The sequence below is a fragment of the Microcaecilia unicolor genome, chromosome 3 (genome assembly GCF_901765095.1).
Source record: "Microcaecilia unicolor chromosome 3, aMicUni1.1, whole genome shotgun sequence".
Classification (NCBI taxonomy): domain Eukaryota; kingdom Metazoa; phylum Chordata; class Amphibia; order Gymnophiona; family Siphonopidae; genus Microcaecilia; species Microcaecilia unicolor.
Genome location: NC_044033.1, coordinates 18027566 through 18054322, shown reverse-complemented (window position 1 = coordinate 18054322; position 26757 = coordinate 18027566). Strand labels below are relative to the sequence as shown.

The 26757-nt window shown below is 45.8% G+C and overlaps 1 protein-coding gene across 1 annotated transcript in view; it reads left to right on the top strand.

The window, feature by feature from the left end:
• LRFN2 (leucine rich repeat and fibronectin type III domain containing 2) overlaps window positions 1-14868 on the top strand; it is a 170962-nt gene extending 156094 nt beyond the window's left edge. The window contains exon 2 of the mRNA XM_030194605.1: window positions 13941-14868. Coding sequence (XP_030050465.1) covers window positions 13941-14868 — 928 coding nt within the window. The remainder of the gene's footprint in view (window positions 1-13940) is intronic.
• Window positions 14869-26757: the final 11889 nt, after the last annotated feature.

Below are 26757 nucleotides of genomic sequence, written 5' to 3'. Positions count from 1 at the left end.
AACAATGACATATATTTTGTTCTAATCCCTTCAGACCTATAACCAAAATTAGCTTCTAATAACATAACATAAGAACATAACAGTAGCCATACCGGATCAGACCAACGGTCCATCTAGCCCAGTATCCTGTTTCCAACAGTGGCCAAGCCAGGTCACAAGTACCTGGCAGAAACCCAAACTGTGGCAACATTCCATGCTACCAATCCCAGGGCAAGCAGTTGCTTCTCCATGGCGGTTAGCTTAGCAGAGTTTACAAAGGGGGTTAGACGGTTTCCTAAAGGACAAGTCCATAAACCACTACTAAATGGACTTGGGAAAAATCCACAATTCCAGGAATAACATGTATAGAATGTTTGTTCGTTTGGGAAGCTCGCCAGGTGCCCTTGGCCTGGATTGGCCGCTGTCGTGGACAGGATGCTGGGCTCGATGGACCCTTGGTCTTTTCCCAGTGTGGCATTACTTATGTACTTATGACTATTTTGGACTTTTCCTCCAGGAACTCGCCCAAACCTTTTTTAAATCCAGACATGCTAACCATTGTTAGTGCATCCTCCAGCAAATAGTTCCAGAGTTTAACTATTCGTTGAGAGAAAAAATATTTCCTCCTATTTGTTTTAAAAGTAACTTAGGCCTCCCTTTTGTTTCCTGCCCTCTTTCCCCATATAATTATATACCTACCTTTACGATGTTATTGTAAACCACTTAGCTTTGGTTTATCAAATAAAAGTGAAATGTGAAATGTACTAAGCTTGGTCCCCCATCTTTTGCAGAAATAACCCATTTCCAGAAGGAATTACTTTCCTGTTTTTTGATGATTGGCGTGCCCTGGGAGGAACAGAGAGCTGTTGATTACTGTATCTGGAAATATGTATTCAGAAGCGTAAAATGTTGTATTTCTTGAGATTTAGCTCACACCTTTTTGGTAGTTGCTCAAGGTGACTTACGTTCTGGTACCTGCAGTGCTTACAATCTAAGTGCCCCTTCTACTAAGCTGCAGTGCCATACCAAGGGGGGGGGGCGGTGGGTGCAGTCCGCCCCGGGTGCACGCCGCTGGGGAGGTGCCGCACGCCTGTCTGCTACGTTTGTTCTGTGCTCCCTCTGCCCCGGAACAGGTTACTTCCTGTTCCGGGGCAGAGGGAGCATGGAAACGAACAAAGCGGACAGGTGCGCAGCACCCCCCCCCCCCCCCCAGCAGCGTGCACCCGGGGGTTCTTTCGCCGGGGTGTCGCGCTGCACCCGGGGGCGGGGCGCATCAGCTATCCACCCCAGGTGTCAGCCCCCCTAGGAACGCCACTGCTAAGCTGTGTTACAGGGTTTTGATCATGGTAGTCAACAGCTGCTTGGCACAGGAGAGGACCAGGTCTGGGTGTGACAGGGGCAGGCAAAGTGTGGCTGGCTGTGACAGCAAATACATGGATCGTTAGCATGCACTAGCTCTCAGGATTGCCAATAGCTCAATCGAACCCTCCTGCCACCTCAAGAGATGGAGAGGAGCTTTCCAGAAGAAACGCAGCAGCGGTGGCCCGACGGGGGTGGAGGTTGCAGGAAGGGGGGTGGTGGAGGTTGCACGAAGGTGCAGGCTGCTGAACAATTTTAAAGTTTCAGGAGAAAGGACCGACTTGGGATCAAGAGAGCAGCGGGAGAGGAACAACCCCCTTTGATCTGCACCCAGGGCGGTCCACCCCTACTGCTTTGCCCTTGGTACGCCACTGGGCAGAATTAGCTCCAGATATTTAAAGCCAAGCTATGTCCAGGCACCAGCATTGACTATCCAAGGCTAATTCATTATGTGCTAGCCAGGGGCATATCTGCGTGGGGCCACAGGGGCCTAGGCCCCCGCAGATTTCGCCCTGGACTCCCCTACCGCCGTCAACCCTCCCCTGCCGTCACCTACCCCCGCCGAGGTCCGCTTCCTCTTGCCTGCCGGTGCCTTTTACTTCAGCTGGCAGGGGACCCCAACCCCCGCCAGCCCTGCCAAGGTCTTGTTTAAGTTTTCTTCCTCGTGCTGTGCTGTTAAAAGCTGCATCCCTTCCCTTCCAGACTCCATCCGAAACTGGAAGGGAAGGGATGCAGCTTTTAACAGCACAGCACGACGAGGAAGAAAACTCAAGCAAGACCTCAGCTGGGCTGGCGGGGGTTGGGGTCCCCCGCCAGCTGAAGTAAAAGGCACTGGCAGGCAGGAGGAAGCGGACCTTGGCGGGGGTAGGTGATGGCGACGGTTGGGGAGGGTTGACGGCGGGAGTTGACAGCGGTGGGGGGGGAGGTCAGCAGCGGCCGGGGGGGCTATAATGTGTCCCCTCACTCTAGCCCCTGCCCCCCCTACCGCTGAACATCACATACGCCCCTGGTGCTAGCCACCGAATTTTATGCAGGTCCCTGCCAATATTCAGCACAAAAATTCAGGCCACTCCCCTCTCCCGTTCTGATCCCCTCCCCCACTTCCATGTAACTAAGATTCCATATCCCCTTGGGTCTCCCCCCCCCCCCCAGGCCTACCTTTTGGGGTCCCTGGTTGTCGACGTGGCCTGCACGTCAAAATGGCTGCTGTGACCTCTAGCAGCAGCCCTGATGTACTTCAACTACCGCGAGTACTTCAGGTACCACTAGAGGCCGCAGCAGCCATTTTGATGAACAGACCACACCAGCAAGAGTGACTGGGCATTGTTCCTGCCCATTTCCTCCTAGATCACCAGGGACCCACTGTTCTGTCCTCCGACAGCCTCGCACTAGTTTATAACGTGATCCTAAAATGTGTGTAATGCCTTTACTGTTATTCTCAGTCCCAAGGACTATCATTGCTGCAGTTTCCCCACTGGAAAAATACATGAGCAATGCACTGTGGGTAATGTAGTTCACAGGTAGTGCAACCACACTTGTTTGGCTGTGTAAGAACTGCTATCACTGGTTGTGAGGCTGCTCAGACCTTCTCTCTCTCCCTCTCTCTCTGCCAAGCTTGGCTCTTTTGTCTTCCTGCTCAGTCTTACTATTCTGTCCACAGAGGTCAGCCAGGTATGACCTTGCCCTCCTATCTCTAGGACTACCCCTTGCTATCCGATAGCAGGCTCTGTCTCCATTGGTCTCTATCTGCTCCTCCCTGTGTGAAGCCCCACCACTTCCTTGTCCTTTCAGCCACGAGGGGCTTCTTCCTCCATTACAGCCAGGGACATGGAGCCAACACCATCTCGCTCCAGACAGCTCTGTCCTGCTGAAAATCCCTGTAACGTCTAAGCCCTCGCACTCCCTGTAACGAACCTGGATTTTTTACCCTGTGAATATCTTCTTCCAAATGAGATATTGCACATTGCAGTCACCCAGCTTTGGACTATTTCTACCTGTTCAACTACTTTCCCCTCCCCCTGCAATACAACTACCTCTCTTCAGATCTCCACCTCCCACAGCCTCCAGATTAAGAAGTCTCTGTATCCTGAACATCTATCTGTGAGTAAATTATCTGTGATTTATTCAATAAAAGAGACTTTATAAAATAATAGAGACTTCAGGTGATTGCTGCGCCAGGGTTATGCTCCATGATATTGGGGCTTCTAATTACCAAGCTCCAAGAGTCATGACACCCACAAAGGTAGGCCCGAGAGTAGGGAGGCAGCATAAAGTTAGGACAGCCTTTGTTCTGTCCTAACATTATGTGATTACTTAGCTGGTGAGCGGACTGAATATCATCGCTAACCGTCTGTGTCGTCACTGTGCCTAAACTCTGCCCCCAGCCCATCCCTAAACTCTCCGATTAGAGGTTAGCAGGAATTTTCAGCGACATTGTTTGGTTAAGCGCCACTGAATGACCTTGCTTAGCCCTGGCCAAACTTCATTGGCTCTCTCTTGAGGTGCGCATTGTGTTTAAAACTGTTTGCCTGATTTTTTTATGTTTTGTATGGTAACACTTCAGAACTGCTCATTCAATTTTTTTCAGATTCTTTTTTTTACTTCTTGGGTGTGTGGCAGCTTTTTATTAAAACTTCTAGCATTTAACGGTGTATGGTTTAAGCGCCAATTTGATGCTATGTTCTCTTTTCGTGCGGTTTCAATTTGGAATGCACTGCCATCGTGTATTCGCTTAGAGGTAAAATAGATGCAATTGTGCAGAAGGTAGAACATTTTTTTATTTGATAAACATTGTTTTTTAAAAAATATTTTTAATTTCTTATAATTCCTCATGTTATTGTGAGTTTCTTGTATGTGAGCCGCTTTGATCCTCAAACTGGGAATAGTGTGGTCTACAAATGTATTTATTTATTTATTACATTTTTAACCCACACTTTCCCACTAAAAGCAGGCTCAATGCGGCTTACATAGTAATAGGTAACACAGAATCTCAGATTAGATTAGATTAAACAGAAAGGAGCATCTCCTTGCAGTTTAAATCACTTTGAATATCTACCCTTTAGGAGTAAATTCTCAAAATGGTTAGAATGCAGGCATATGTGTGTGTGTGTGTTTGTGTGTAAGTGAGTGTGTGTGAATGAGTGTGTAAGTGTGTGTGAGTGACCGCGTGTGTGGGAATGAGCATGTGTGTGTGTGAGTGTGTAAGTGAGTGAGCGTATGTGTGAATGAGTGTGTGAATGAGTGTGTGTGTGAGTGTGTGTGTATGCGAATGAGCATTTGTGAGCGTGTGAGTGAGTGTGTGTGTGTATGTGAGTGAGTGTGTGAGTGACTGCGTGTGTGTGAATGAGTGTGTGAGTGTGTGTGAGTGACCGCGTGTGTGGGAATGACCATGTGTGTGAGTGTGAATGAGTGTGCGTGTGAGTGTGTAAGTGAGTGAACATGTGTATATGAATGAGCATGGGTGAGTGAGTATGTGTGTGTGAATGAGTGTGTGTGTGAGTGTGCATGTGAATGAGTGTGTGTGTTTGTGTGTAAGTGAGTGAGTGTGTGTGTGTGAATAAGCACCTGTGTGTGTGAATGAGTGTATGTGTGTGTGTGCGCGCGCGCACGTGCATATAAATGCCAAAATACTGACTACACTCTATTCTATAAAAATGTGTCTACATGCAGTGGTGCATAGTTGGAAGATGGTTGGCCAAATGGGAGGCATTTGAGCAGGGTGAAAAGTTACGAGTATAAATTATTACGGGCGGGCTCTCATTTGCATGTAATGAACTAACAAGAATGAGAAGGAAAAAACACAGCATTCCATGTTTTTTTTTTCTTTTTCATTTGCTGCAAATAGTGTAGGTTGTTTCCAAAGAGGGCACCCTCTTAATAATATTTCTCCCATAATGAGAACACGGCCAAGAATACCAGAATAAAACAAACATTCCCATAAATAACATGAGAACCAAAAGAAAAGAAAAGCATTTCCAGCTGCTCATCCCTGGAAATGATAGAATACTGTAATTTATAGGTATGTTTTAGCAAGTCAGCTGCAAACACTTACGCCCAAATTATAGTGAATACTTGTGATGCTAGTTTTCTATAAGGGAAAACAGGTACCTTATTTCCATCATATAATACAGTAGATTTCATACGGGCACCTGTTAAAGAATTGTCCTCTACGCAGAACAAGTCAAGCTGAAACAATCTCTGATCTAAGGACAAGCTGATTTCTTTTCTTTATAAAATACTACATGTAACCAACATAATTTAACTCTAATACTTTGCTTAAAGGAGTTCAACAACCATCTGTTCTCAGTGTGATTACTCATGGTTTGGGGTCTGTTTATGAAACTGTGCACAGTAAACAACTTTGATTGCACATTAAAATGTGGTTTTGACTTGTTGTTGGAAATAATGTGAAAAATTTGAATCTATTTAAACCATTGTGTGTCACGTGTTTGTCCCTAAATCAACTGCAATGTGACACCATATGCAAAATAGCTCATTAACATGACACCAAGTAATACAGCACACAAAAAAAATCACTGCACAGTGTAATACCTGAGAAATTATATTTTCTCTCAGATCACTGCTAGGTTGAGATCTGGGACAATGCTCCTGGAGGTGTCATTTAAAGGGGGCATGCTCTTAAAAAAAAAAAAAATCCCCAGTGGTCTTTGCAGTAATGCAAAATTCCTGAGCTCATTCCCTTGCCAAGCCCATAAAGGTAAAGAACAGCTGTCTTAAGCCCCCTAAAAATAATCCACATTCAGGAAGCCTCACCTGTCCTCTGAATTCTCTCCAGTCTTACACTGAGTGTCTACCCCCTACTCTCTTCTATTTTGCTGGTATCATTTTATCAAAATGATGACTTCTGTCCCATAATTCCTATACCCCAATGGGGCCCTTTTACTAAGCCACGTGGAGGGGCATAATCGAACGGGGACGACCATCTCTAAGGGCGCCCATCTCTAAGGACGTCCCGGGAAAGGGGCGGGGAAACCACTATTATCGAAACAAAATGGGTGTCCATCTTTCGTTTCGATAATACGGTCGGGGACGCCCAAATCTCAACATTTAGGTCGACCTTAGAGATGGTCGACCTAAATGTTGAGATGGTAGACCTTAGAGATGGTCGTCCCCGGTTTTAGACGATAATGGAAACCGAAGACGCCCATCTCAAAAACGATCAAATCCAAGGCATTTGGTTGTGGGAGGCACCAGCATTCGTAGGGCATTGGTCCCCCTCACATGCCAGGACACCAACCAGGAACCCTAGGGGGCACTGCAGTGGACTTCACAAATTGCTCCCAAGTGCATAGCTCCCTTACCTTGGGTGATGAGCCCCCCATCCCCCCCCCAAAACCCACTCCCCACAACTGTACACCACTACCATAGCCCTAGGGGGTGAAGGAGGGCACCTACATGTGAGTACAGTGGGTTTCGGGTGGGTTTTGAAGGGCGCACATTTACCAGTACAAGTGTAACAGGTAGGGGGGGTGGGCCTGGGTCCGCCTGCCTGAAGTGCACTGCACCCACTAAAACTGCTCCAGGGACCTGCATACTGCTGTCATGGAGCTGGGTATGGCATTTGAGGCTGGCAAAATACATTTTTGAAGTTTTTTTTTTTTTTAGGGTAGGAGGGGGTTGGTGACCACTGGGGGAGTAAGGGGAGGTCATCCCCGATTCCCTCCAGTGATCATCTGGTCAGTTCGGGCACCTTTTTGAGGCTTGGTCGTAAAAAAAAATGGACCAAGTAAAGTCGACCAAATGCTTGTCAGGGACACCCTTCTTTTTTCCATTTTCAGCCGAGGACGCCCATCCCTTAAGCACGCCCCAGTCCCGCCTTCGCTACACCTCAGACACGCCCCTGTGAACTTTGGTCATCCCCGCGATGGACAGTTAAGGATGCTCCAAATCGGCTTTCGATTATGCCGATTTGGGTGACCCTTATAGAAGGACGCCCATCTCCCGATTTGTGTCAGAAGATGGGCGTCCTTCTCTTTCGAAAATTCCCCTGATAAGTGCCTTCGTGTGCCCAACACGCACCAATTCCGAGTTACCGCCCGGCTACTGCATGGCCCAGGTGGTAATTTTATTTTTAACGTACGTCCACTATGCGCGCCAGAAAATAATTTTTATTTTCTGGGGCGCAGCACTGCTGGGCGGTAAAAGGCATTTGATGCGCTTGGACCATTACTGTCCAGTTAGCGCATAGCTCCCTTACCTTGGGTGATGAGCCCCCCATCCCCCCCCCAAAACCCACTCCCCACAACTGTACACCACTACCATAGCCCTAGGGGGTGAAGGAGGGCACCTACATGTGAGTACAGTGGGTTTCAGGTGGGTTTTGAAGGGCGCACATTTACCAGTACAAGTGTAACAGGTAGGGGGGGTGGGCCTGGGTCCGCCTGCCTGAAGTGCACTGCACCCACTAAAACTGCTCCAGGGACCTGCATACTGCTGTCATGGAGCTGGGTATGGCATTTGAGGCTGGCAAAATACATTTTTGAAGTTTTTTTTTTTTAGGGTAGGAGGGGGTTGGTGACCACTGGGGGAGTAAGGGGAGGTCATCCCCGATTCCCTCCAGTGATCATCTGGTCAGTTCGGGCACCTTTTTGAGGCTTGGTCGTAAAAAAAAATGGACCAAGTAAAGTCGACCAAATGCTTGTCAGGGACACCCTTCTTTTTTCCATTTTCAGCCGAGGACGCCCATCCCTTAAGCACGCCCCAGTCCCGCCTTCGCTACACCTCAGACACGCCCCTGTGAACTTTGGTCATCCCCGCGATGGACAGTTAAGGATGCTCCAAATCGGCTTTCGATTATGCCGATTTGGGTGACCCTTATAGAAGGACGCCCATCTCCCGATTTGTGTCAGAAGATGGGCGTCCTTCTCTTTCGAAAATTCCCCTGATAAGTGCCTTCGTGTGCCCAACACGCACCAATTCCCAGTTACCGCCCGGCTACTGCATGGCCCAGGTGGTAATTTCATTTTTAACGTGCGTCCACTATGCGCGCCAGAAAATAATTTTTATTTTCTGGGGTGCAGCACTGCCGGGCGGTAAAAGGCATTTGATGCGCTTGGACCATTACTGTCCAGTTAGTGCGTGAGACCTTACCGCTAAGTCAATGGCTGGCGGTAAGGTCTCAGACCCAATATGGACTCGCATCAGTTTTCATTTTGCCACACGTCCATTTTTGGTCAAAATTTTTAAAAAGGCATTTTTACAGGTGCGCTGAAAAATGAATCTGCACGCGTCCAAAACACGTGCCTGCACTATCACAGACCATTTTTCTGCACACCTTAGTTAAAGGACCCCCATATTTATACATTGAAATTGTCTTAGATACTTTGAGTGGTAAATTCTATCTATCTGTATCCTTTCTGCTTCAGTTCAGTTTTCATCCTAATGCATAGTATAGATGATGTGGTTTATATTCTGTACCCAAATATGCATTCATTTGAAAATTAATATAAAACTGGGATGAATGAAGTAATTTTTGGTTCACATCTTTGATCATACTGAAAGAGCAGGGATCCTGACTGAACCACAAATTACTCATTTTCATCCATTTTCAGAACCTTTTTAGACATTGGGGCCAGGAAAACAACTGTCTTGGGGAGGGACAAGAAAGAGAGAGTGACTTAACCTATTAGGTTGAAACTTTTGGACAAGTGTCTAAACAAGCCTATTCCAGCCTTGCTTCTTCCAAATCCCATGGTTGATGATGTCAGCACAAATCCGAGAACAGCATCAATTAGTACATAAAAGTACTTAAGTATTGCCATACTGGGAAAGACCAAAGGTCCATCGAGCCCAGCATCCTGTTTCCAACAGTGGCCAATCCAGGTCACGAATACCCGGCAATATCCCAAAAATGTACAAAAACATTTCATACTGCTTATCCCAGAAATAGTAGATTTTCCCCGTCCATTTAATAACGGTCTATGGACTTTTCCTTTAGGAAGCCGGCCAAACCTTTTTTAAACTCCGCTACGCTAACCACCTTTACCACATTCTCTGGCAACGAAGTCCAGAGTTTAATTACACGTTGAGTGAAGAAAAATTTTCTCCGATTCATTTTAAATGTACTACACTGTGTGGTCTTGTGTTAGAGCAAGCTTCGACGGGAAAAGAAGTAAAAAAAAAGTCAGGCTTAGAGACAGAAATAAATCAAAAAGCACACACAGAGCTCAGCTACAGAGACAGGCAGACATAGATTGAAGCTGTGCGTCAGATAAATGTCAAGCTGTATGGGTGCAGCAGAGCAGAGAGACTGCATAGTGAGAAGCTTGATAGAATATATAACAGGAAAGATCACAGCTGCACTCAGACAGAGCTGAAGCACAGAGCACACAAACTGAATTTGTGTGTGAGAAGAAAGTCACTTCACTTTGAAGAGACGGGCATGCTGGTTGAGCCTACCACTCAGACTACAAGATTTTTGGTTCTGCTGCTGTATCCACTGCTTCTCTACTATAATATTGGGTGTGATATGTGCACTCCACTATACATTAACAGTGAGCTACCTACGTATTATATAAGAAACTGTTTGCCTCTCCTAGAAATCTGGAAATGCTTAGAAACTGAGATAGGTATGGGGAAAATGAATGTTAAGTGAAACAGAGAAGGAAAGATAGTTGATATTCCAGAGAGATCTAGGGCCAGGAGTAGCAGCAGTGCTAGTGATGATAAGCGGTTAGCTTAGCGGGGTTTAAAAACAGTTTGGATGGCTTCCTAAAGGAAAAGTCCATAGACCATGATTAAAATGGACTTGGGGAAAATCCACTGCTCATTTCTAGAATAAGCAGCGTAAAATGTATTGTACTGTTTTGGGATCTTGCCAGGTACTTGTGGCCTGGATTGGGCCACTGTTGGAAAAGGATGCTGGGCTTGATGGACCTTCAGTCTGTCCCAGTATGGAAATACTTACGTACTTAAGATGCAAGTCTCTGAACCCCTGCGGTCCACCAGCCAAGAAGGGAGAGGTGAGTTCCGGCAGCTACTGCTCTCAATGCAGGCTCCACACAAGGCAAAAGAAGGTGGGGGTGTTACAGAGTGATGGTAGTGGTAATAGGGGGGCAGACGGTCAGCAACAAATAGGGTGTCCTACCCAGCTTCCTCCTGAGAAGTATAATTATAGAACAGTTTTGAGCAAATAATGAATCAATCATCAGGCGAGGGATTTTCTGGAGACACTGGGGGGGGGGGGAGGACTGCAGAAACACACTACTATGGGCTGACTCTCTATAAATTAGTTATTCACAGTTTTGCTTTATTTATACAATACAATGAGCTACTGTTGACAAAGTAAAAAGTAAATAGATAGATAGATAGATAGGCGGTTAGCTTTGCAGAGTTTAAAAAGGGGTTAGACAGTTTCCTAAAGGACAAGTCCATAAACCACTACTAAATGGGAAAAATCCACAATTCCAGGAATAACATGTATAGAATGTTTGTACGTTTGGGAAGCTTGCCAGGTGCCCTTGGCCTGGATTGGCCACTGTCATGGACAGGATGCTGGGCTTGATGGACCCTTGGTCTTTTCCCAGTATGGCATTACTTATGTACTTATGAATGATCAGACACTGATGCTTGAAAAGGGATATAACTGGACCATTTGGGGATCTTGCCAGGTATTTGTGACCTGGATTGGTCACTGTTGGAAACAGGATGCTGAGCTTGATGGGCCCTTGGTCTTTTCCCAGTGTGGCATTACTTATGTACTTATAGAAAACTTCACTATTAGGTATAGGATCATTTGTTCAAAGATTTTATGCTGCACATATTTCGCTTGGAGCAATTTTGCCACACACACTAAGGTCTCTTTACCTGATTTGTCTATTTTCTATGGTAGCTCTTCCCTGGATGAAACACTTGAGATTAAAAGACGCCCTTTTACTAAAGCTTAGCATGTGCTATAGGACATTAATGTGTACTAAGTGCCACATTGTTCATAGGGTATAAAATAGGATGTGCAGCATTTGCCACGTGCTAATAACCATTAGCACTCACTAAGGTTTAGTAAAAGGGGCCCAAAGTCATTTCTTCAGAATTCCCTTATTTTCGAAAGAGCAGGGCGCCCATCTTCCAACACAAATCGGGAGATAGACGTCCTTCTCTCAGGGGCGCCCAAATCGGCATAATCAAAAGCCGATTTTGGGCGCCTTCAACTGCTTTTCGTCGCGGGGACGACCAAAGTTCATGGGGGTATGTCGGCACCGTAGCAAAGGCGGGACTGGGGCCATCCCCCCCCCCCCCACCTGTTACACTTGTGGTGGTAAATGTGAGCCCTTCAAAACCCACCAGAAACTCACTGTACCCTCATGTAGGTGCCCCCCTTCACCCCTTAGGACTAGGGTAGTGCTGTACAGTTGTGGGGAGTGGGTTTTGGGGGGGGGGGTTGGGGCCTCAGCACCCAAAGTAAGGGAGCTATGCACCTGGGAGCAATTTATGAAGTCCACTGCAGTGCCCCCTAGGGTGCCCGGTTGGTGTCCTGGCATAAGAGGGAGACCAGTGCTCTACGAATGCTGGCTCCTCCCACAACCAAATGGCTTGGATTTGGTCGTTTATGAGATGGGCGACCTCAGTTTCCATTATCGCAGAAAACCTGGGACGACTATCTCTAGGGACGACCATCTCTAAGGTCGACCTAAATGTGGATATTTGAGCGTCCTCGACCGTATTATCAAAACGAAAGATGGCCGCCCATCTTGTTTCGATAATATGGGTTTCCCCGCCCCTTCGCCGGGACGTCCTGCGATTCGATTATGCCCCTCTGTGTGATCTATGTAGTATATTTGAGGAATATTTTCTTTCATAACTTTTGCGTATATTAATGAAGAGAAGCCTGGCTAAGGGTAGGGAGGAAGTTATAAATGTAAGCTACTGTTGTTGTGTTATTTTACTGTAAACCCCAGTCATTAGTAACTAGACCTCATTGCATAAAATGGGACCTGTGCTAAACTACCACGGGTTAGTGGTAAAATAACCTATCCACCGGTCTGTGGATTGATCGGCTATGATTAAGGGAAAGAAAATTATCAGGTTTGATACATAATTTTACCTTGCTTTACCTTTCAAAAAAACAATACCAATACAAATTTCACCCTTTTTAACTTTTGTGTCCATGACCAAAACCGAGCTTCTCATTTTCCCCCCCCAAACCCACCTCCCCACTCCCCCTGTTTTCTATTTCTGTTGATGGCTCTCTCATTCTCCCTGTCTCCTCAGCTCAAAACCTTGGGGTCATCTTTGACTCTTCTCTCTCCTTCTCTGCTCATATCCAGCAGACCGCCAAGACCTGTCGTTTCTTTCTTTACAACATCCGTAAAATCCGCCCCTTTCTTTCCGAGCACTCTACCAAAGCCCTCATCCACACCCTTGTCACCTCTCGCTTAGACTACTGCAATCTGCTTCTTGCTGGCCTCCCACTTAGTCACCTCTCCCCTCTCCAATCAGTTCAAAACTCTGCTGCCCGTCTCGTCTTCCGCCAGGGTCGCTTTACTCATACTACCCCTCTCCTCAAGTCACTTCACTGGCTCCCTATCCGTTTTCGCATCCTGTTCAAACTTCTTCTACTAACCTATAAATGTACTCACTCTGCTGCTCCCCAGTATCTCTCCACACTTGTCCTTCCCTACACCCCTTCCCGTGCACTCCGCTCCATGGATAAATCCTTCTTATCTGTTCCCTTCTCCACCACTGCCAACTCCAGACTTCGCGCCTTCTGTCTCGCTGCACCCTACGCCTGGAATAAACTTCCTGAGCCCCTACGTCTTGCCCCATCCTTGGCCACCTTTAAATCTAGACTGAAAGCCCACCTCTTTAACATTGCTTTTGACTCGTAACCACTTGTAACCACTCGCCTCCACCTACCCTCCTCTCCTCCTTCCTGTACACATTAATTGATTTGATTTGCTTACTTTATTTTTGTCTATTAGATTGTAAGCTCTTTGAGCAGGGACTGTCTTTCTTCTATTTTTGTGCAGCGCTGCGTATGCCTTGTAGCGCTATAGAAATGCTAAATAGTAGTAGTAGTAGTATCTTAACAGCAGCCCACATTGATAACTTTCCTCTTTAGTGTGAAGACTTTCAGTGTCTGATAGCCAGAGCTGATAGTGTGATGTCATAATGCCTCATTCCACCAATGCCTAAGAGCCAACCCCATCAGTGATATCACAATGGCTTGATTGTCCTGTACTTGGATCACTTTTATTACATATAGCATTAATTTCAATTTCTAGAGACATTTCTTTTTTCTTTAATTAAGGGGGAAAGTTATCAACATGGGCTACCGTTAAGAAGTGCTATTTTATTGTTAACCCACCCCATTCATTAGTAACTAGGTTTCATTGCATAAAATGGGACTTGTGCTAATATAGCATGAATTAATGTTAAGCAACATCTCTTAACAGTAGCCCATGTTGGTAACTATGCTCCGAGTAGCCATTTTTTTTTTTTGTTGGCTTGCTAGTCATCCCTCTTCCTCATTGCAGTATTTATATATATATATATATATATATATATATATATATATATATGCTATGTAATGCCTGTTGTCAAATATTTGCATTACTTAAACTAATACTTTATCTGTTTTCTTGAAGGATGATTCCAGCTTCAAACAAAGCCTTCGTGGTAAACAACCTTGTACCTGGAACAGCATATGACCTTTGCGTCTTGGCCATTTGGGATGACACCGCAACGACCCTCACTGCCACCAACATTGTGGGCTGTGCCCAGTTCTTCACCAAAGATGACTTTTCTCAGTGTCAGTCCATGCACAGCCAATTCTTGGGAGGAACTATGATTTTAGTCATCGGGGGCATCATCGTTACAACTTTGTTGGTTTTCATCGTCATCCTGATGGTGAGGTATAAAGTCTGCAACAATTCCCAAGGAAAGTTGGCCACCGTCAGCAATGTTTATTCACAGACCAATGGTAGCAATGCTGTTCAAAATGGGGTTCCGCCACAAGTCAACCCAAAAGTGGTGGTGAGAAATGAGCTGATGGAATTTAATGGTGGCCCCGTTCAGAGCAGCGTCTCCTCTTCTCCTAGCTCCACGAACAGCCAAGAGGGCGATAGCTGCAGCCTGCACAGCAACCAGAGCACTTTGTCCAATAAGTGGAGGCCGGTCTCAAGGTCTAAACATAACATTGATCGGCTCATGGGAGCTTTTGCCTCTTTGGAACTGAGGTGTCAAAGAAAAGAGGACACACTTGACTCTCATAATTCAGCCACAGCCCAGCACTCGGACAAAAAACCTTTACTGGGACATCAGGAGTCCAAATTCCGTAGTCTCCTGACATTGCCTCTAGAGGGTAAAACAAAACGCAGCCATTCCTTTGACATGGGGGACGTTGCCACTTCACAGTGCTGTACTTATCCACAAAAGATTTCAAACATTTGGACTAAGAGGAGTCTTTCAGTTAATGGGATGCTGCTGCAGTATGTTGACTCTGCCGAACTGGAAGAGAGTGCAACTAGAGAAAGTTATGGGAGTGCAGAGTGGGTAATGGAAAGCACCGTGTAAACAGTGATAAAATGTCCTTCTCTCCTAATGTCCTTAATTCCTCTTTTGTCGGAAGCTGTGGTAGTGAAGGGGGGAAAACATTCCTATTTGTACTGGGGACCCCCACCCACAGAACGGCATCAAAATGATTTCATGAAATCTTTTGTAGGTACACAGCACCGCCAACGCCGGCATAAGAAAACCGTGTGAGGATGGGCCAATAATTTTCTAACTAATTTCCATTTGCCAACGAACAGTCCGAGAAGGTTAAACACAGTTTGACATGGGTTTTGCAACCTATTTCTGTTTCATGACACTCCTCTGCTTTATGGGGCTGGCGGGAAGGGAACAGCCTAGGGAAGAGAGTAAATTTAAGTGGTAAAAGGACCTCCTCTTCCCATTAAGGGGGTCAGTCTGAAAACTGGAAGCACCTTGCATTCAAGGAATATATCTGGCTGGGTCCCAAGAATCCCTGTATGCCTCAGTAGTCTGGGTGAGAATTCCTAAGGACTCATGATAAAACAAATAGTAATTTTCTGATTAAAAATGAACTGGCCGATATTTAAAAGCGGTTTGACCGCTGAAATGGCACTGAACCTGCTTATCCAGCACTGAATTTCACCAGAGAGCAGCTTAAAGATAGGCAGTTATATTGTGAGATATAACCGGCTATGCAGCGATTTTACCACCAAGTTTGCTGGCCATATTTGGCCACCACTACAGATGGAATAACGTTGGCTGGCTCCAACTTTACTGTCTAGTGCTGAAAACCGGCTTGGCCTGTTAAGTTGGAACCGTCAAGATTTAAACATGATATTCAATGCTGGTCACCGGAAACAGCCCAGCGTTGAATATCCAGGGTCAGCGCTGACCGCGGGAGACAGCCTGGCTACCTCCCGCGGTCTGAATATCGGGGTCTATATGTTTTACGAGCTACAAGGTAGAAGGCAAGAGGAATATGAAACTTCGGCAGGATGTCGACAAAGATCTATTTTGGTTTAATTTCAAGAAAGGTTATCAATTTGTGGATAATGTGCAATATAGTACTCCAGGGAGGGGGGCGGGCATGTAAAGACGAAAAAAAAAAAGGATTTTTTGTGATAAAACCACAATGAGACAAGCTGTTCTTAGAATACTGCAAAAAATAATAATAAATTCACGTGCTAAGGCGCGTGCTAAAAACGTGAGCGCGCCTCAGTAAAAGACGCCCTTAATGAAGTCTACCACTGCAGATCTGTTACACCCACCCTCCACAGCTCACTTCCAGCTGGATCGAGCAGGTTCTTGCGCGCGTTCAGGCTTTACAAAAAAAATGCGTTGACTTTAGAGTTCTGAGCGCGCCTGCGGATTTTGAGGTATGGTAGGAAAGATGTCCCAATCGGCATTAGCAAATACCATTGAAAACTTTCAGAAGTCCAACGTTCCTGTCGGTTAGAAAACGACACTTTGTATGAATCAAACCATTTGCATCCCTGTGTCAGTTCTGGGATGACCGGGGCACATCTGCTCTGTTACCTGGTGTTACAAAACATGTTTAAAAAAACACAAAAGTATGCTTTGTCCCTGCTTGGCAAAGGACATGAAAAGCACTCTGGAAGTGAGAGCATTATGGGGCCCCTTTACAAAGACGCACAAGGTCCTACGCCAGGGGCGTAGCCAGACCTCACGGTGAGAGAGGCCAGAGCCTGAGGTTGAGGGCACATTTCGAGTGACGCCCCGCCGCCACGCCACACCTCGCCTCCTTGCCGCTTCCCCTCACAAACAAATATCTTTGCTGGTGGGGATTCCCAACCCCCGACAGCCGAAGCCTTCTTCAGCACCGGTCTCCGGCGCAGCGCCTGCCCCCTGCTCTTCTTTCTTCTTGCTCCTCCTGTGCACGCTGACGCTGAGCGTCAGCGTGCACAGGAGGAGCAAGAAGAAAGAAGAGCAGGGGGCAGGCAGCGAACGCGGCTGCGTAGACCGGCGCTGAAGAACGCTTTGGCTGGCGAGGGTTGGGGACTCCCGCCAGCCAAACCAGGGGCCCAGATGAAATTTGCGGGGCCCAGGCCCCCATGGCCCCCCGTAGCTACGCCCCTGGCCTATGCGCATGCAGTGCGCATCAAATCGGCATTACCGCCTGGCAACTTTGTGCTCTGGGCAGTAATTCTAAATTTGACACGTGCCGAAAACACGCAGTAGAAAATATTTTTGACTTTTTACCGTGGGGCGCCTATCCAGCGGTAAACGGCAGTTGCTATGTACTGCATGCTTACCGTCTGGGTAGCGCGTGAGACCTTATCACTAAGTCAACGCGGTAAGGTCTCAGGTCGAAAATGGATGCATGCTCTGGTTTTTAGGTTTGCCGCACGTCCATTTTCTGACCCAGTAAAAAAATCCACTTTTTTCCCAGACACGGTACAATAAGGTTCCAGCGCACGCCAAAAACATGCGCCCACACTGCCGCAGGCCAGTTTTTGGCGTGTCTTTGTACAATTGCCCCTAAGGATTTAACAGCTATGACCAGCAGCCTTGCTAGTCAAAACTTAGACTTCAAAGTTATTTCCTGCACAGTGAAGATGGATTACAATTCTTGAGTTGCATTTTATTTATTTAATTCAAAAACAGATGTAACCGAACCAGCTCAGAAATTCAACAGCCACGTATTATTTCTCTTGTATTTACACAGATATCCCTAAATCGGATTGTTTTTTCTTTCATTTAGTCTGTGCTGCAGGGCAGGGATATGGAGATCATTTTATACTGCATTTTTACAAAATGGTTGCTTTCACTTGAGGAATAGTTTAAACTTCACCTCTGCTTTTTTCTCCTCTTATGGCATGACTAAGCAATAGGGAGGTGCATTTGGTTCATTTGCGTGCCTTAAAAAAAACCATAGGGGCCTGTTTACTGAAGTGGGGTAAATATTTTCACTTTCATTGTCATGAGTTAAATGCAAACATTAGTGCACAGTATAGAGGAAACTCTACAAACAGCGCCAAAAGTTATGCGCTGAAAAGATCAGCACTGAGCCCCTATTCAATAAAGAGCACCCAATCTTTATAGGATGCCAGCGTTGCACGCTGATTGTACCAAACTAAGGGTGCCGGACTTAAGCCTGATAGAAACGGGTGTAAATCTGGTGACCTGGATTGGCGCTATTCCATAACTTAGCGGCCTGCAATATGCCTAGCTGCAAACTGTGCCAACATATTTCACAGGATCCCCTGGAGGGGCATAATCGAAAGGGACGTACGAGTTTTGTTGAGGGCATCCTCGCAAAACGTCCCGGTGGAGGGGCGGGGAAACCCGTATTATCGAAACAAGATGGACGTCCATACTTCGTTTCGATATTACGGTCAGGGACATCCAAATCTTGAAATTTAGGTCGTCCCTAGACTTAGTCGTTTCTGATTTTCGACGATAATGGAAACCAAGGACATCCATCTCAGAAACAACCAAATGCAAGCCCTTTGGTCGTAGGAGGAGCCAGCATTTGTAGTGCACTGGTCCCCCTGACATGCCAGGACACCAACCGGGCACCCTAGGGGGCACTGCAGTGGACTTCATACATTGCTTCGAGGTACATAGCTCCCTTTCCTTGTGTGCTGAGCCCTTCAACCCCCCCCCCCCAAACCCACTACCCACAACTGTACACCACTACCATAACCCTTACAGGTGAAGGGGGGCACCTAGATGTGGGTACAGTGGGTTTGTGGTGGGTTTTGGAGGGCTCGCTGTTTCCTCCACAAACATAACAGGTGGGGGGGTATGGGCCTGGGTCCACCTGCCTGAAGTGCACTGCACCCACTAAAACTGTTCCAGGGACCTGCATACTGCTGTGATGGACCTGAGTATGGCATTTGAGGCTGGCATAGAGGCTGGCAAAAAATACTTTGAAAGATATTTTTTGAGGGTGGGAGGGGGTTAGTGACCACTGGGGAGTAAGTGGAGGCCATCCCTGATTCTCTCCGGTGGTCATCTGGTCATTTCAGGCACCTTTTGGTGCCTTAGTCGCAAGAAAAACAGGACCAGGTAAAGTCGTTCAAGTGTTCATCAGGGACGCCCTTTTTTTTCCATTATGGGTCGAAGACGTCCTTGTGTTAGGCATGCCCAAGTCCCGCCTTCGCTACACCTCCGACACGCTGTCCCTGTGACGGAAAGCAGTTGGGGACGTCCAAAATCAGCTTTTGATTATACCGATTTGGACGACCCTGTAAGTAGGACGCCCATCTTCCGATTTGTGTCGAAAGATGGGAGTCCTTCTCTTTCGAAAATGAGCCCAATAGTCATTCACATGGGAGAAATATCCAGCATAAGGGAATCCTTCATATGCTCATCCTCAAATGTGGTATATATCATTCAATGCAAAAAGTGTGAAGCTGGGTGCTGTATTGGAGAAACAAGCCAGATGCTAAAGACGAGGCTCAGTTTTCATAGACACAATATTAAACATTCCAATGCCAACCAGGATGCCACCTCTGTGGGACAGCACTTTGCAAAACTAGAACACTGCATCAATGATCTTCTGGTGAGAATACTAAAAAGAAATTTTAAGACAATTCACGAATGTAAGCCCTTTGAAGTCAAAATGATGAAATATTTTGACACCCACCAGACAGGATTTAACAAAGATCTAGGTTTTCTATCCTACTGTAAAAATATACTGCTTTGTCACTCTCCTATCAGCCATCCATCTCTCCATCTCACCTAACCCAGCCCACCCTCTTCCTGTGAGACTGTCATTGGAATGCTTTTGTGTTTCACTTATATATTCTGATCTTTGTCAACATTTACTTATTTCTGATCTGAAGAAGAAGGGCTAACTTCGAAAGCTAATCAAAGAAATGTATTAAGTTAGTCCAATAAAAAATGGTGTCATCTTATTTTCTATGTTTTGATGAATTTTTATTTATTATCAATGTAATAAGTAATTAGGGCTAGACTGGCAGCAAAATACAGTTCCAACTGCTATTTGAGATTCTACAGGGACTGTTGCTAGTGGAGGAGTAGCCCAGTGGTTAGTGCAGCAGGACTCTGATTCTGGGGAACTGGGTTCAATTCCCACTGCAGCTCCTTGTGACTCTGGGCAAGTCACTTAACCCTCCGTTGCCCCTGGTACAAAAATAAGTACCTGAATATATGTAAACCGCTTTGAATGTAGTTGCAAAAAACCTCAGAAAGTTGGTATATCAAGTCCCAGTTCCCTTTCCCTATTTGAGATTCTAAATGGAATGTTGCTACTATTGGAGATTCTAGATGGAATGTTAATGTTGCTATTCCACTAGCAACAATCCATTTAGAAGCCTGCCCTTGCACAAGGCCGCACAAGCTTCTGTTTCTGTGAGTCTGACGTCTTGGCATATACGTGCAATGTCAGGCTTCTACGTAGAATGTTGCTAGTAGAGGAGCAGCCTAGTGGTTAGTGCAGCAGACTTTGATCCTGGGGAACTGGGTTCAGTTCCCATTGTAGCTCCTTGTGACTCTGAGCAAGTCACTTAACCCTCCATGGCCACAGATAGAAATATGATATGTAAACTGCTTTGAATGTAGTTGCAAAAACCACAGAAAGACAATATATCAAGTCCCATTTTGCTTCAGTTCCCTATACTGAAAATGAGGCTCTAGAAGCAAGGACCTCTTCTTTCATTCCCCTCTGTGTGCTGTGTCTCTCACAAGCTTGCTCACCTCTGACCCATTTTTTTTAACATAAATCTTTTTATTAAGGTTTTTCAAAAATACATAACAAGGACAAATATTGTGGGGAGATGTGCTTGCCACATAATAACATAGTAACATGGTAGATGACGGCAGAAAAAGACCTACATGGTCCATCTAGTCTGCCCAACAAGATCAACTCATATGTGCTACTTTTTGTGTATACCCTACTTTGATTTGTACCTATGCTCTTCAGGGCACAGACCGTATAAGTCTGCCCAGCACTATCCCCGCCTCCCACCACCGGCTCTGGCACAGACCGTATAAGTCTGCCCAGCACTATCCCCGCCTCCCACCACCGGCTCTGGCACAGACCGTATAAGTCTGCCCAGCACTATCCCCGCCTCCCAACCACCAGCCCCGCCTCCCACCACCAGCTCTGACACAGACCGTATAAGTCTGCCCAGCACTATCCCTGCCTCCCAACCACCAGTCCCGCCTCCCACCTCCGGCTCTGGCACAGACCGTATAAGTCTGCCCAGCACTATCCCCACCTCCCAACAACCAGCCCCGCCTCCCACCTCCGGCTCTGGCACAGACCGTATAAGTCTGCCCAGCACTATCCTCGCCTCCAAACCACCAGCCCCGCCTCCCACCACCGGCTCTGCCACCCAATCTCGGCTAAGCTCCTGAGGATCTATTCCTTCTGAACAGGATTCCTTTATGTTTATCCTACGCATGTTTGAATTCCGTTACCGTTTTCTCCTCCACCACCTCCCGCGGGAGGGCATTCCAAGCATCCACTGCTCTCTCCGTGAAAAAATCCTTCCTGACATTTTTCTTCAGTGCATTAAAAAGTTCTTAATCTGTGCTCAAAAATTTTTTTTTATCAAAGTTAATGAGTGAGATGAACTGAAATAAGCATAAAAAATCAAGATCTTTTCTGAAAATTCCAAAAAATGGTCCGAGTTTTTCTTCAGATATGGCTTTCCATGCTGAAATGATGTCATGAGCTAAGCGAACAGATCCACATAGCCCTGTGGCAAAAGTAATCTTCAGAAACTAAAGCAAAGGAGAAATGGAGACCTCGGAAACTTGACGTAGAATAAATCAACACCCAAACAGCCACATCCCTATTGTCCAGTGATATCATCAGAGGTTGGGGGAAAACAAAACAAAACAGAGGTGACATTTAGAGGCAGATGCACTAAAGCTAAATGAGCCTTTAATGACTCTCCAACGAGGAAAATTTGATCCGTTGCATGCATCAAAGGGCTTTTACCGAGGAAGCCAGCAGCTAACGAAAACGGAATGGAGATGAGCAATTAGTGTGAAAACCCCATTGAAACGACATGCACTAACCTTTTCCGATTGCCTTTACGCAGGAAAAAGGCAGGAAATCTAACGACAGGTCTGGACCTCTCGTTAGGACAGCTCTGTGCCAGGAAAAATCATTAAGTAAAAAAATAAACAAACTTTGAGCCAATCCCAGCGCATTAGCAGAGCTAAAAGCGCTGTGATTGGTCCAAAGGACGTCAGAAAACTCTTCCTCAAGTGAAAAGTGCATGACAGGGGTCAAGTTAGGAAAACAGGCAGCACTGATGTGTCACTTATTTCATGACAATTGTTCTAGAGATCTTTCCTAGAACCAAGAAGGATAGGAAAACAGTTACAGATTGCCATATTGGCTCTGATTGATTCGATGACATTATTTGCACACGGAATGAGCCCACTGGATCTATTCCCACATGTGGTTAATTTGCAAAAATTCCCTTAAAAACTGCAAAGATGCCGTTGAAAACTATTACCAAATAAGGCTGCGCTGGTGACATTTTTGAGTAAAGTAATAAATAGAAATAAAACAAAAGAAAGGAACATAAGGTGATAGTTCAATTAAAAAAAAAGGTCTCACTTTTTTTTTCCCTTTTTTGTTTTATTTTATTTCTATTTTTGATTAAGAAAGGGTGAATATTGCAGCTCCAGAGGGGCTCCTTTTACAAAGACACACTGGCAATTAGCAGTGCGCCAAATGCGGCAAAGCCCATTCAATTTCTATGGGCTTCGTCGCATTTGGCACGCGGGAATCACTATTGCGGCTTTGTGAAAGGAACCCTAGGTGTTTCGTTTCTTTGCAGATTTATTTCAACAAAGCTGGACTGTGTCGGGATGCCTTTTAGTCAGACCAATGTAATAATAATCCAAAGATGATATCATAGCCAAGTTTGGAGACCATACAGGTCCCTTCTTCAGATGTGCATGGTCCGAAAAAGACGGCTCCTTCAGACAGGGGTCCTTTCACAAAGCTGCGGTAAAAAGTGACCTACGGTAGTCTGGGAGTGTCTTTTGGGCGTGCGCTGGCCCACTTTTTACCGTGGCTGGGAAAAAGGCCATTTTTTAATTGGCCGGGAAACGGGCGTGTCCAAAGATTAAAACTAGCGCGCTTCTATTTACGGCCTGAGCCCTTACCGCCAGCCGGTGACTTAGCAGTAAGAGCTCACATGCTGCCTGCATGGTAGCCATGCAGCACGTGCTAACGTAGCCGCGCCGATGATTACTGCCAGGAACGCTCCCCGCGGTAGAAAATAGAAAAATATTTTATACCGCAGGATTCGGCGAGCACCAAACTCGGAATTACCGCCAGGCACACGTGCTACCCTGGCGATAGTGCCGATTTGGGACACGGTCCCCGTGCATTAGCCCTCCCGTAGCTTTGTTAAAGGGTCCCATAATTCTTATGTTGATCCAAGACATGGCATCGCACGGTATCGGTCTAGTTTTCTCCAGGACTTTACATAACTGTTAGAAATCAGGAAAACGACATAAATTCCTGGAGGAATAAAAACACATTAAAATGAAAGGGACTGTAAACAGCTCCCTCTCGGATAAGTGCCGCTCTCCAAGGCCAGCTACTGATTTTCAACAGCGTTATCTGGATAATACCACTGAACATCTCTACTGAATGTCCTAGTGCTATCCGGACAGGGCTGGAGCCAAGAAAATTATTCAAGTTCCACTGATATTCAGAACTGGTACTTCTATCTGGCCGAGTTACCTGTCCAAATGTATCAGATAGTTATTCCGATAGCAGCACTGAATATTGGGGGCACCTGGTTAATTTATGGCGGGTGCCTTATACCCAGGTATTCGGTCCTGGTATCCGGAAACGGCCCTGGTGCTGAAAATCAAGGTATAAATTTAAGCATTACGGGCAACGTATGAAGTCAACATTGACCGTGGCCTTTAAATATAGAGGATTCCATTTCTCTTTCAATAGTCTGGGCTACTGGGAATCATTTAAATCACATATTTTTGTATGGATGTATAAAGAGGGGCTGAGTAACAAAAATTCAAATTCCCAATGTATATGATTTTTTTTTAAAAACAAAGTTCAGAGCTACATTGTGATATGGCTATGTCCTTGATCTTGTATCGTCATGTTTCCTACTTGAAATTTTAGGAAATAACGTCTCTGTGATCAAGATAATTTCTTTTCCTTTTTTTTTTTGTTTTGCTACAAAATGTACAGTAAAATAAAATTCTGATTAAAAAGAGAAAGGCTGGTATTGTTTTCATTTAAAGATTTCTATCCATGCAAAGCTCAGAGCAGATTGCACCAAGAGTCACAAACATCCGGATTCTGTATAGGTTGCTCAAAGGTGGGAATGCAAGTTTCAGAGCTGAAAACAGATCTGCATATAAACTAATTAGTTAATTAAGCATTAACAATCAATAATTGGAGATAACAAGCATTTCATTGGCAGTTCTTAGGAGTTATGTGCCAATCTGCCCTATGCTCTGTTCTATAACTTGTGATCCTAAATTTCATAGGGGCCCTTTAATAAGCGGCGGTAAGCCCACCGCGAGCTTACCACGCACCAATCTGGAGCTACCGCCGGTCCAATGCAGGCACCCGTGGTAGATCTACCCCCAGTGTGCGGCAGTAATCAGGCAGTGCCACGCATTACCCATTTACTGCTGGGTTAGCACGGGAGCCTTTACCGCCGCCTCAATGGGTGGTAGAAAGTCTTCCTCCCCACATGGCCTTGTAGTGCGTGAAATCTTACCGCATGGCCATTTCTTTTTCCCTGCTGCGGTAAAAACAGCCTCAGCGTGCGGCAAAAATGGCCCTCACCGCTAGGACAGGGCCCTTTTAACCACAGCTTAGCAAAAGAGCCCTGTAGTGCGCAACTCCAAAGGGACGTGACCACGGGAGGGGAATGGGTGGGTCAGGGGTTCTTATAATGTTCACTGGGTCCTGACATACCATGTTTTGCATCTTGCTGTTTCAAGGTACCCAATACAGCATGATTTTCCAAATAATCTGCAAACGTCCCTGTGAATTATAGTTATTGAAATGTCTGTGTCATGACTATGGTCCTGACTCCACTTCTGGACTCACCTTGTCTTCTGGTGATCAGCTTCAGAGATGGGTCCAGTCTATTTTTTCCTTGCGTTGTTGCCTCTGCTACCACTTCTGTCTTTCAAGCATCACTCTGGTGTTCTGTGGGCTTCAAGCCTCACTCTGGTGTTCACTGTGTTTTAAGCCTCTTTCCTGTAGTTATGATATCATCAGTGAAGGCCTTCATAAGGAAAGTGAGGACATTCATTCAAGGACTTTGCATAGCCAAAGGTCTCCAGGTTTGTCGGTGTGCTTGTGTAGCACTTCTGCACTGTTTCCTAGCTAATGTGCTTGTGTGGCACTTCTGTCTTAGTTCTTATCTGTTTACCTGTGTGCTAGGGTTAGCACTTCTGTCTTAGTTTGACTGTTTGTGTTCTAGGGTTGGCACATCTGTCTTGGTTTTTCTCTGTTGTTTGAGTCTGAGTGGCTGTGTGGCACAGCCTTGTTCCTCTGTGTGACTTCCCTTTTGTTCCTCTGTGTGACTTCCCTCTACCCTTGTGGCTGTGTGGCTCAGCCTAGTGCTCTGCCTAGTCTGCCTTGCCTTGTATTCTGTTCTGCCTAGTCTGCCTTGCCTTGCATTCTGTTCTGTCTAGTCTACCTTGCCTTGAATTCTGCCTAGTTTGCTGTGCCTTGAGTTCTGCCTAGTCTGCTTCTGCCTGTGTGTGCGTGCATTCTCTTTTGCCTTCTGCCGTTGTACTTGGATTCCAGTTCGGCCTTGCGGCCCGTATGAGAGGGCTCTGGTATGCATGAGTTCCAGTTTGGCATTGTGGCCCCTTTGAGTCCCCTCCTTCTAGCTTTACTTGGCTCTGCTCCTGTGTACTCTGTTGTTGCCTAGCCAAGCTCAGTTCCTGTGTACCCCATTCCTGCCTGTGTGCTTCTTGCACTTTTAGTCTAATCCAGTCCTGGTTAGAAGGTTTGCCTGCTGCTGCCGTTCGTCGCTGAGTCCATGACATTCTGAAATTTCTTGTTATCCAATCTTAAACTAGCTACCAATAATCGTGTACATTGATAAACTAGTATGGAAGGGATAATAGGCAGGAAACATCTTACAAGTTTGTGCAAGGTCTTTCAACTGACAAAAAGCGCTGTCCCTAACCAGGAAGTGATCTCAGCAGTCCATTTAAAACTACGGCAGGACTAGCGCAGATCAGTTGTTCTGCAAAATGCAAGGATATTGAATATTATTAATCTGCCCACCATAATGAATATTGGAGTAGAGGTTTGTGGCGTTTTAGTGGAGGTCTGGAGTTTTCACCCTACCACCTCCTGCGTAATATTCTTTCCAGCTCCTTACCTTACCCCACAGCACCAGCAGTGTCTCTCTTCTGAGTCAGAGCAACAGCGTCCCCTTTTCAATAAAGGTCTCATGCTGGTTAATTCTACTCTGACCCTGGGAGTGACGACTCCCAAGGGTCAATTCCCCTACGCTGATGTCACTGGCAGTTGACATCGGTAGACTGGCAGCAAGGAGGCACAATTAAGAACTCTGCCAAGCTAAAGGTTACACAAAAAGCAAGATGGTAAAGTGAATGACACATGTAGCATGCACCTGTTATGTCTTCTGCTAGCATAAACATTATTTTCAAAATGCAACTTTTCAAGTTTTCAAATGCCAGGTTTTAAAATGCATAAATCTATAATTAAGAAAATTAAAAAAAAAAAAAAGCCCACACACACCATTTGCATCCTTGGCATAATGCCACATCCTTCGAGAGAGAAAATAAATGTTTTGAAATTCTCCGTGGCATTTAGCTGAATGTCACATTTTATTCTGATGGAAGACTGATAAAATTAGACAACCCACAGTTCTTTGAGTGAAGGTTAAACAGTAAGAAACAGTAAATAACCAAATAATCTTCAGCCTATTACTGTCTAAA